At 65.5% G+C, this 10924-nt stretch overlaps 2 protein-coding genes across 5 annotated transcripts; both read left to right on the forward strand.

Moving 5' to 3' along the window:
* The first annotated feature begins 952 nt into the window (after positions 1-952).
* Positions 953-6259, forward strand: MFRP (membrane frizzled-related protein). 3 transcript variants are annotated; one of them, XM_049800804.1, is made up of 13 exons: positions 953-1530; positions 1634-1745; positions 1998-2126; positions 2497-2658; positions 2739-2982; positions 3078-3208; positions 3367-3492; positions 3640-3716; positions 3878-4011; positions 4205-4335; positions 4884-5018; positions 5190-5317; positions 5401-6259. In XM_049800804.1, the coding sequence occupies exons 1-13, from the start codon at positions 1477-1479 to the stop codon at positions 5623-5625; spliced, it is 1788 nt and encodes a 595-aa protein (XP_049656761.1). In that variant the 5' UTR covers positions 953-1476; the 3' UTR covers positions 5626-6259. The 3 variants fall into 3 exon arrangements, with proteins under 3 accessions (XP_049656761.1, XP_049656760.1, XP_049656762.1); XM_049800803.1 differs by having other exon boundaries at positions 3863-4011; positions 5401-6255; XM_049800805.1 differs by lacking the exon at positions 2739-2982 and having other exon boundaries at positions 2514-2658; positions 3153-3208; positions 3863-4011.
* A 1243-nt stretch (positions 6260-7502) lies between these two features.
* Positions 7503-10670, forward strand: C1QTNF5 (C1q and TNF related 5). 2 transcript variants are annotated; one of them, XM_049800806.1, is made up of 3 exons: positions 7503-7850; positions 8761-8993; positions 9592-10670. In XM_049800806.1, exons 1-3 carry the CDS (start codon positions 7630-7632, stop codon positions 10107-10109), a joined length of 972 nt encoding a protein of 323 aa, XP_049656763.1. In that variant the 5' UTR covers positions 7503-7629; the 3' UTR covers positions 10110-10670. The 2 variants fall into 2 exon arrangements, with proteins under 2 accessions (XP_049656763.1, XP_049656764.1); XM_049800807.1 differs by having other exon boundaries at positions 7518-7544.
* The last annotated feature ends 254 nt before the right edge of the window (positions 10671-10924 follow it).

Here is a 10924-nt window from a genome sequence, read left to right on the forward strand (position 1 = left end):
TGTGGAGCAGAGGGAGGGGAGGACAGTGGCTTTCCGGGACCATCTGCAATTGGGGCTTTTTTCTTCCTGCAATCAGGAGCCCCCCCTGGGTGCCCGGGGATGCGCGTCCCCATCCGCCCTGCTGCTCTATCCTCCAGCTAGCAAATGCCAGTGGCCTTTTTAGCCTTTTCTCTAATTTATTCTCCTCCCCATCCTGCCTTGCCTGAGGTGCAGTGGGAGGAGAGATGGGCCTGACCCAGCACAATCCCAGCCCCAGCCCGCAAGGCAGCTACATCCCACCCAGCAAGCCGTTCTGCTTCGCCCTCACTGGCCCTGCGGGCACAGGCTGAGCACTCTCACACCATGAGCATCCCGCCCAGCCTGGGGCATCCCGGCGGGGCTCAGGGGAGGGCAGGCCAGGATGGAGGGGCTGCCCGCGGCAGGTACCGGACTGGGGCAGCGTTGCTGCTTGGCAGGTGGCTTGTTTACTGTGTAAGCAAGATGGGTGGGAAGTGTCTCGTACAAGGGAGACTTGTGCAGGAATAAATTTTAGCTTGAACAGAGCGCTGTGTACATGTGCTTGTCTCTGGGTGGGCAGACGAAGGACTGTGGCTCCAGCAGCGAGAGGGAAACCGCCACTAGTGCTGGAGCAGCCTGCCTGTGTGTGGCTCCAGAGGCCCAGGAGCACCAGTGCCCTGGGGCTTGCCAGGAGCAAGGGAGACATGAGTGCAGGCAGCAGTCCCTCTCCTCCAGCAACCTGCGGGGTCAGGAGGCGGAGGGAGCCTTTCCTCCTACTCCAGCCCTGCGGAGCTCCCCAGTGCCCATGCTCTCCCCGCAAAGCCCCTGAACAATGGCCCCTTTCTCCCCTGCTTAGGGATGGAGACGGGCAGTGAGGCATTAAGGGGCAGCAGGAGTGCAGGTGGTGGGGCTCAGATGCCCAGTGCTGGGGAGGCACAAGGGAAGGAAGGACATGTTCAGCCCGGGCTCCCCAGCGCAGCCCCTTCAGTGCTGCCCTGTGCCAGCAGGGAGCCCAGAGGAAGCAGGCAAACCAGCGGTGCCGCCATGCACCCAAAAGCAGGGTCCCTGGCGGGACGGGCTCCCAGCGGGACGGGTGCAAGCACACCTTCCCCTTTAAGACGTTGGTTCCCTGTGCCAGAGCCTGACCTCGGCATCCTCAGCTGAGCTGGATTAACAGGCGAGGGGGAAGGGGCCTGCAGAAGGGACTGGGGCCGCAGGTTTCCTGGGGCTCCCCGCATTCACGGTGCCGCAGGCATGGCCCTCGGGGCTCCTGGGGGTCCGGTGCTGGGGTGGCACGTGTAGGCACAGCTAGCGCTGCCACTGCCTCTGCCCCAGTGCCTGGAGCGGGGGTCCCCACGCCACCCCGGCACCAATGGGGGCAGCTGGGGAGGGGCAGGTGGTGGGGCAGGCGGCTGTGCTGGGGGGCAGAGCACGCTGGGGAGGCTTTTAGCCAGGCTGCGCTGGGAATTGCCTGCTGCCATGAAAGACTTCACCGAAATCACGGTTTGCCCTGAGGCTCTGGACCACAGCAAGGTAGGGCTGGGGGTGTGGGTGCCACTTAGGGGTCCCCGCCTAGCCACCCACGGGTCCCCACAGCGTACTTCCCGTGGTGCCAGCCACGCTCGCTCTCCTGCAGACTGAGTTCTGCAACCCTGTCTTTGAGGGCGAGGAGCCCCAGGCAGCGCCAAGCACCGAGCACCTGCCAGATGGGGACGGGACCAGCTCTGCATCACCCCGGGACGGCCTCGGTACCAGCTTGGGGGTTTGTACACACGCCCCTGTCCATGGGGCCGCCAGGAGCAGCTGTGGGTCTGGGAGTGGGGGTGGTGGGGCAAGTTCCCTGCTGGGGTCTGGGGCCGCTTAGGAGACCCACTAACACCCTGGGGACAAGAGGTCAGGATGTGCCCAGCCAGGGGTCAGCCAGCTGTGCAGGGAGGTGGCAGGGTAGGGGTATGGCTAGCAGCATCCTAGCTCTGCCCGCTTTCCTCGCCTTCCCGCAGGCCGGCAGCTCTGGGGCCAGGCGGGCTGGCGGTACCGCACCGACTGCAAGTTCACCTGGCTCTGCGTGGCTCTGATGAGTGCCATCCTCCTCTTCCTCATCGCCCTCCTGCTGGGCATTGTCATCCACCGTGAGTGCTCAAGCAGGGAGGGATGGGGGATGGGATGGGCTGTGACCATGGGGTGGGGGACACAGAACCAGCTCAGAGGAGGGGGGCACAGTGAGGGCATCCATCCTACACAGGACCTCCCAGGGTCTGCCCATCATGGGGAGAGAGTGCCCCCATGCACAGGAGCAAGGGGGATCTCCACCTCCCTGGGATGTGGCAAGATCACTGGGCCCTCTGAGAGCTATGTGGGATCCCCCTGGGACCTGCACACGTATGGGGTAGGGTGGGAGCGCAGGACGTGGGGCTGGCTGGGCTTCCTAAACCCCTTCCCTGCACTGCAGCCGTTTCTCCCTGCTGGGGCTGAGCTGTCCCTGCTCTTCCCTGGGCACAGAGCTGACATCCCCGCAGCCACCCGGTGCTCCAGCCGCAGCCCTGCCTGCCCATGGCGCTGCCGCCATCACTACAGCACCCATCCGAAGGGACCCCCCGGCCCCCAAGACTGCTGCCACTCCAACCCAGAGCTGGCTGCCTACAGCTGGCACGGCAGCACCGGGTAAGTCCCAAGTGGAGTAGTGTGCCCGGACAGTGGTGCCCTGCAGTACTAGCTCATGCCCACACTGTTGCCCCGTGCAGCCTGCGGCGGGACCTTGCGGGGCCCCGAGGGCTCCTTCAGCTCTCCCAACTACCCTGGCCCCTACCCACCCGACGCACTCTGCATCTGGCGCATCGAGGTGGGCCCTGGCCTCGCCATCCAGCTGAAGATGGAGACGTTCAGCGTGGAGGGCACTGCCTCCTGCCTGTTTGACCGTGTGGAGCTCTACGAAGAGCAGGGGGCCGGTGGCACGGATCCTGCCCCGGCTCGGGGGGGCCCATCCAGGTAGGCCCCCTTGCACCCAGGCTTTGTGGTGGTGCAGTAGGGAGGGGGCACCATCTCCGGGAGTGAGCACTGTCGCCCCCTTCTTGTGCCCCCAGATTTTGCGGCAATGTGGCCCCTCCGACCTTCAACACCAACTCCAACCACCTGCGTGTCACCTTTGTCTCCGACAGCAGCGTGGGTGCCCCAGGCTTCAGCGCCCGCTACCGCGCCGTGGCTCCCAGTGAGAGTGAGTACCCCTGCCCCCGGGCACGGCCAGGACTCCTCGCTGCAGGCAGGCAGTGGGTAGTGCCAGGGTGGTCTCCCATAACGCCCAGGGCACTGGGGCAGGGGAGGGTGCCTGGTGGGACACCACCGCCAGCCTGGCCATCTCTGCCTGCGCTGCAGAGAGCTGTGCCTGGGATGAGCACTTTTGTGACCAGGGGCTCTGCCTCCACCTGGGCTTCGTCTGCGACGGCTTCCACGACTGCACGGACAAGAGCGATGAGGCCAACTGCAGCCTGAAACACAAAGGTGGGCCAGTCCCGCCGCCTGCAGCCCCCGTGGCACCTGGCCAGAGGGCACGGTGACGGGCAGCGGGAGGCAGGGGCGGGGGAGCAGGGAGATGGGGTGAAGGGAAAGGGACAGGGTGTAAAGCCACATGTGTGTGTGTCCCTGCAGAGTGCGGGGGGCCGCTGACCACCTTGGAGGGGCACTTCTCCACCCCGAGCCATCCCCAGCCATACCCACACCAGCAGGTGAGAGAAGGGATGCCAGCGAGACGGAGGTGGGAGCAGGGCGAGGGTGAGGACGGGCAGGGAGGAAGGCAACACCCCCACCAGGGAGAGCTGGGGGTGCCCCTGCCCAGCTTCATAGGTGTTGCTGGCTGCCCCCTGCCCTGCAGCTGTGCCTCTGGCAGATCTCGGTGCCCGTGGGCCACGTCATCGACCTACACTTCCACAACTTCAGCCTGGAGTCACACGAGGACTGCAGCTTCGACTTCGTGGAGGTGCACGACAGCGCAGGCACGGGGGCTGCCAGCCTCATGGGCAGGTACAGGCACACCCCTGATATCTCTGGCCCTGCTGCACCAGTCTGGGTGCACTGGGATCCCGTGGCTCAGCTGGGGAAACTGAGGCACGGGGCAGGCTGGTGAGGAGGAGCCACCGGAGGAGAGGGTTTGGGGAGGTGCTGTTCGGCCCCACTGCCCACCTTAACGCCATCCTGCTCCCCACAACCCCGGCAGGTTCTGCGGCCACCAGCTGCCACCCACCCTGACCTCCTCACGCCATGTCATGACTGTCCTCTTCGTGGCGGACGAGGGAGTAGCAGACAACGGGTTCTTCGCCACCTACCAAGCCCACAATGCCACAGAGAGTAGGTAGCCAAGCAAGGGCACAGGCTGCCCAGAGGGGCTGTGTAGTAACTATCCTTGGGGGTTTTCAAGGCCAGACTGGATAAAGCCCTAGAAAAAACCACTCTCGCTCCATAGCTGACCCTGCCTGGAGCAGTAGGTTGGACCACAGGACCCTGGGGTCCCTTCTCACCTGAATTACCCTATAACCCTATTGATCCCAGCCATGGGGATGTGCCCTGGAAGGGCTCACCTGCACCCTGGTACAATCCATCACCTGAGGGCTGCCCCAAAAAAACTCAGGGAATTTGGGATCTCCCTAAGCTGGGCCAGCGATGGTCACGTATCAGCTGTGTCTGCCAGGTGGCAGTGCTCTGCAACCCCTCATGTGGATGTCCCCCGGCCAGTGACCAAGAAGAGCAGAGACAGGAGTGGCCAGCATGGAAACAGGCTGACTCCCGGCAGGGAGGCCACCCACCATCGGCACGACCGAGGCCATGGCCAGCCTGCTCTCTGCCTGTGCCCATGCTCGAGCCCATGCCTTGCCACGCTGGCCCCTCTTGTTTTACAGAGACCTGTAGCCCCGCAGAGTTCTCCTGTGGAAATGGCGAGTGCCAGGCGCTGGAGTCTGTGTGTGATGGCTGGCATGACTGCCCTGATGGCACCGATGAGCTGAACTGCACTGGTGTCTCCTACCCAGCCTTTGGTGAGTGCCACCCTCAGGTGCTCCACTCAGCACTCAACCCCCCCCCCCCGCCCCCTCGAGCCCACCTGACATGGGAGACATGCTGGCAGCTGCCCCATGGCCAACATCTGCCTGAGGCACACCTGTTGGGCATCACTCCTGCTATAAGTGAAGCACCACACCCTGTGGTAGGGTCTGTCTGTGAGCCTGTGGACGTGGAGATGTGCCTGGGGCTAGGCTACAATGCCACCTCCTTCCCCAACATCTGGCTGGCCATCCCGGACCAGGAGGGAGCCGCCGAGGTGCTGCAGGACTACCAGGTGAGCTGCCTGGGGGCTGCACGTGGGTCTGCCCGCACCACACCACACCACACGGTGCCATGCTCACTGCCACTCTCCCACAGACACTGATGGAGCTCGCCTGCTACCAGCACCTCCGCCTCCTCATCTGCAGCCTCTTCGTGCCCAAGTGCACCCCAGATGGGGGTGTCCTGCAGCCCTGCCGAGCCGTGTGCCTGGCTGCCGAGCTGCGGTGCCAGCAGTCCCTTGGCCTCCTCGGCATCCTCTGGCCCATCAACTGCAACATCCTGCCCGACTCCAACGACCCCGTAGAGTGCTTCCAGCCCTGACCCAGCAAGAGAAGAGGAGCAGGGGCTGAAGCAGCCTGCCCAGAGCTGCTCCTCCACCCCAAATGTCCGTCCCATCCTCCTCCTGTTGCAAATACCCAGCTGCTGGGGAGGCCCCCATCAGCAAGCACCCCATTGCCTGGCTCCTCGCCTGCCCCTCTGCTCAGCGCTCAGCTCAGTGCCCAGATGCCAGGGGCTTGCCCACAGGACCAAGTTCTTAGGGAGCAGGTGCCCCTTCCCAGCCTTGCTACAGGGAAAGGCTTGCGCTGGAGAGACTGTGCCCACAGGTTGGACCTGTGCTGGGAATACCACGCAAAGTCCCCCCGCCAAGCAGCAGGACGGTGGCAAAAGGGTTGAGTGCTGCCTCCCCATCCTTAGCCAACCCTGGGCGTGCTGGCCAGAGCTGTGCATGGTTCCCAGCCCACTTCTCTCAGCCTCTCCAGGCTGTGCATCGCCTCTTTCTCACAGCCCTCAGGCAGTTGCTAGCCTAGCAGGGGAAGGGTTAATGCTCCCCAAATGGAGCAAGGCTGGGCCAAGGTGAACCGGGCTGCAGGCAGAAGAGCCCAGGGCTGCCCATGCCCCGCAGCCCTGAAGCCAGCAGAATAAACAGCGTGAGCAGCTGACAAACCTGATGGAGCAGGTGGCTTATTTGAGGAGGGTCTGTGTGGGTCCTGCCAGATCCCAGTGGAAAATGAGGCATGGGCCAAAGGAGGGAAGCCAGGGCTGGGGTGGGGAGTCTGAGCAGGAATGGAGGGGCACTGTTGAGACTGCCCGTCTGCAGGGGGGAACGGGCTGCTGGCTGTACCCCCGATGGGCTGGGGGGCTTGAAGGGCCCCGGTGAGATAGATGGGTCTTGGAGGGGGTGAGGCTTACAGTCCTATGGTGCAGGGAGGGGATCCTGCCCCAGCAAAGGCTGTGGCCCTGCTCCTGAGCTGGCTGTGCTGGCTTCAGGCCACCCTGATGGCCACAGGCCTGGCAACATCCCGCGGCCACAAACCAGCTCACAGCTGGCCAAAAATAACAGCCCCTTCACACCTTGGGAGAGAGAAGCCAGGCAGCTCCCTGCCAGCATGCAGGCTGGCCCTGGTCATCCGGGCCAGGAATGCTCAGCCGGCAATGTCACCCATGCGGTCACCGGCACAGGGAGGAGAAAGCCAGCAGTGCTGCCATGCTTCCCACTGCCCTCACCCGCCCTGAGCGCATGGGAAAGGCCCCTGCCTGGCTGGGGTTACTGGGAGCAGGACCCACTCAGGTCAGCACCACTCTGCCCTCGCAGCTCAAGCCCACCCGGCTCCTTTGCTCCAAGTATGTCCCAGCTGCTGCAAGCTGGCTGCGGGACACGGGGACTGCCCCGCAGCCACAGGACCGCCCCACCGCCCAGCATCTGACTGTGTCCCTTGGATGCACTCGATGCTGGAACGAGTTAAAGGCAAGCTAGGAGCACCTTCGAAAGCCCGGCACAGTCCCAGCTTTGCCGCGTGCCCCGCAGTCACCTAGGGCTAGCCCTGCTTCCTGGCATGGCCACAGTGCTGCTCTGCCTGCGCTTCCACCTGCCTGCTGCTGCCTGGCACATCCCTGCCCGCTCAGCCCCACACACTGCACCTGGGCCCTACATCAGCACCCGCCGGCTGGCTCCTGCAGCTCCCGGTGGGTGCTCCTGGGGCTGGCACTGCTAGCCTGGGTGCGCCCCGCTGTTACCCCTTGCCTCAGCCCTGCTGCCAGGGATAGCCCTGAGGCTGCCAGTCAAGGCACCTGCGTGCCCCGAGGGCTCCCTCTCCCTTCTGCTTCTCCAACCCTGCCTGCCTTTGCCGGGTTTCCCTCCCTTGGCCTTTCTCTTGTTCCGCTTTCACTCTGCTGCCTGTTTCCTCCCATTTCCCTTCCCTCCGTCCTGCTGCCCGGGTGCCCAGACGTGTTCAGCCGAGGTGGCTTGCAGCCCATGCCTCCTCTCCCTTTGCCAGGCTGTTTGTCTCGCTCTCCCTTCCCCCTGCTTACAGCACTTCTGACACCATGGGATTATTTTTCTTTTTCCCCTTGTCTTGTAGCTTTTGGCTCCCAAGGCCCTTGATTTCCTTTGGAGTTTGGGAGGAGAGACGTGAGGAGGAGGGGGGGGGGGGGGTGGAGAGGCTGCCTTTCCTAGGGCCTTCGTCAGAGCGAAGTGGTCAGGAAGAGCCGCAGCCCTTCCACGCCGGAGAGCAGCGAGGCACCGGGGCAGGAGCCGCAGGATCGCAGTGAGTGGGGCTACCCCGCTCTGTCTGCCCCACGCTGGGGGGAGCTGGGACTCGCCGGGGTCCTGGCTCCAGCGTCTGGGCGGAGGAGAGACACTTCTCTCCTCCTTTTCCTCTTTGTTGCAGCCGTCGCGTCCAGGAGGGGGAAGAGAGCGGCTTTGCTGGGGCAAGGCCACGGGGAGGGGGCCAGCGCCAGCCGCGGGGCTCCGCTCTCGCTGTGCTGATGTGGGAAGGGCTGGGGGCAGCCCGGGCAGCAGGGTGGTCCCCAGCACCGGGGTGGTCCGGCACTGCTGAGGATGCTGCAGCCCCAGACAGCTGTGCCCCAGGGAGTCGGCCGGGCGTAGAGCAGAGCCGCCAGCAGCAAGGATGCTGCCAAGGGCTGGGCCGCGACCAGCCCCACGCTCCCCAAGCTGCCACCCGGCCACGCACTGCCTGGACGCAACAATCCCACCCCACGCCTGGCTTGCAGCTCACCCACTGCCCTTTAGCTGACACCCCAACAGTCCCCTTCCAGCACCCCCATGCGCACCCATAGCCGGGCACGCTGCCAATGTGGCAGCTCCCACCCCAAACAGCCCCCAACCACACGCACAGAGCTACTGCCTCCCACACGTGCCACAGCTCCCCCCCAGCTGCCCAGCCCCAGCGCTCCCACGAACCGTCCTGCCGCGGGACGCGCCGGTGGGCTGCAGGACGATGCGGCAGCACAGCCGGCAATGGGGATGCTGTGGCAGGTGCAGCCAGCGGTCAGGCCTTGCTGTAGAGAGCAACCGAAAAGGCAAAGGGGGAAAGAAGGGAGGAACAGTCCTCCACTGACCCCTCGCACCCACTCCCTGCTGAGCACTGCAAGCATGTTTCCCAGCCCTCTTTGCTGAGGTCCCCAGAGCCGTTACCCTTCTCTGCCCCCTTCCAGCTCCTCCACGGCAGACGAGATGAAGCAGTTCTTCCTCCTCTTCCTCCTCGGGTTCATCACCAGCTCATTGCAGATCGAAGACAACAAGATCCCTGGGCTGTGCTCAGGGCAGCCGGGCATCCCAGGGACCCCGGGCCTGCATGGGGCCCAGGGTTTGCCAGGCAGAGATGGACGAGACGGCCGGGACGGGCCGATGGGGATGCCAGGAGAGAAGGGCGAGATGGGCCCTCCTGGTAAGAAAGGAGACATCCTGGCTGGGGAGGGGAACCTGCTCTTCCCTGCCTGTGGGGAATGCCCTCATGTCAGGGGGTGAGCCCTGGATGCTGGCACAGGCCCACATTGCCAAACCAAAAGCGAATCGTCCAAAAGTGCCCCTTTCACGCCACCACTGCCCCTCCGGTCCTGCCTGTGGTGACCCTGTGCTCCTGTAACAGGCGGCGGCTCCCCGCCACTGGCAAAGCTGCATTTCTGTCCATCCCCACTGCCATCCTTCTCTTCCACCCCCCACTTTAGGAGGGCCCACCAAGCTGTCCCTGGAATATGGCTGCATCGTCCCCATCCTGGCTCCTGGGCTGGGGTTTCTCCCAGCCTGTGGGGATTTCTCTTGTCACTGTGCCCACTTATCACGTGCACCTAGCCTTCCCCACTTGTCCTGCTTCCCCAGGCAGAGCACTGGCCATGGTGGGTATTCACCACCTGCGTCCTGTGGAAGGCTTGTAATCCTGGTGGGATTGGGGCTGGGCAGAGGGCCTGGGGGAGGCTTGGATGGCAGCGGGCTGTGGTGGTGGCGATGGCTTAGACGTAACCCTGTCCCCCTCCCGCCTGCCCCAGGAGCGCCCGGTCCCCGTGGGGAGGTGGGCAGCCCCGGCGTGGACGGCCTGCATGGTGAGAAGGGGGCGCAGGGCGAGTGCGCAGTGGCCCCCCGCTCAGCCTTCAGCGCCAAGCGCTCCGAGTCTCGCAGCCCACCGCTGGCTGATCAGCCCATCCGCTTCGACGTCGTGCTCATCAACGAGCAGGGCCACTACGACCCCACCACAGGCAAGTTCACCTGCGAGGTGCCCGGCCTCTACTACTTCGCCGTCCACGCCACCGTCTACCGCGCCAGCCTCCAGTTCGACATCATGAAGAACGGCCAGTCCGTCGCCTCCTTCTTCCAGTACTACGGGAACTGGCCCAAGCCCACCTCGCTCTCGGGGGGCGCCTTGGTCCGCCTGGAGCCCGAGGACGAGGTGTGGGTGCAGGTGGGCGTGGGGGACTACATCGGCTTCTACGCCAGCGTCAAGACAGACAGCACCTTCACCGGCTTCCTTGTCTACTCCTACTGGCAAAACTCCGCCGTCTTCGCCTGAGGCTGCCCTCGGCTGCGGCCGGGGCCAGGGCGCGTGCCCCTTCCCAGCCGCCGGCGCCCCAGGGAGAGCGGTGCCAGGGTCCGGCCGCGTGGGACCTGGGCCACCGGCACCCCCGCCCTGCTCCGCCGCTGCCGCCCAGCGCAGGGCAGGAGCACGGCCCCTCTGCCACCCCAGGAGTGGCGGGGAGCGTCCCTTCAGCAGCGCTGCGTAAGAGCGAAGTATTATCTCGGGCACCCGGCTCTGGGGCAAGACGCCCGCGCCAGGGAGCCGCAATCACCTGGCTGTCGTATGTTACTCGCCATGGCCGCCTCGGCACGCAGCGTAGCCCTGCGGGCACGGGCACGGAGCCCCGGCCCGTGCTGCCAGCTTCTTCCCACGCGCAGGGCGAGCCCGGGCTACCTGGCCGCTGGCACGGCAAGGGGCCCGTCCCGCCGCGGCCCTGGCATGCCCCAGGGCTACCAGCTGCCTTTCCCGTCAGCCCCGCTTCCCTGCCCTCCGGCCGCCCCGCCGCCTCCCCCTCCTCCTTCACCCTCACTGAAGGGGTCCTCGACCGTACCCTCAATAAAGGGCTCCTCAGCCACGCGTGTGCCTGCTGCGTGTGTGCCAGGTCCCGCCGGCTCCTCGGGGCGGCGGGGGTGGGGAGCCCGGACCCGTGCCGGGCTCGCTGGGGTGCCGGCACCCCTCTGGGGAGGCTGCTGCCGGCGGAGCAGGGCTGCGCGGGTGCTGGGGACCCGCGGGAGCAGCGAAGGGGGCCGGCAGGGCTGTGCCTGGGGGGGGTCCCGGGCCGGGGGAGGGGAGGGGACGGTCCCGAGTCT

Source organism: Accipiter gentilis, chromosome 5 (genome assembly GCF_929443795.1).
Source record: "Accipiter gentilis chromosome 5, bAccGen1.1, whole genome shotgun sequence".
NCBI classification, from domain to species: Eukaryota; Metazoa; Chordata; class Aves; order Accipitriformes; family Accipitridae; genus Astur; species Astur gentilis.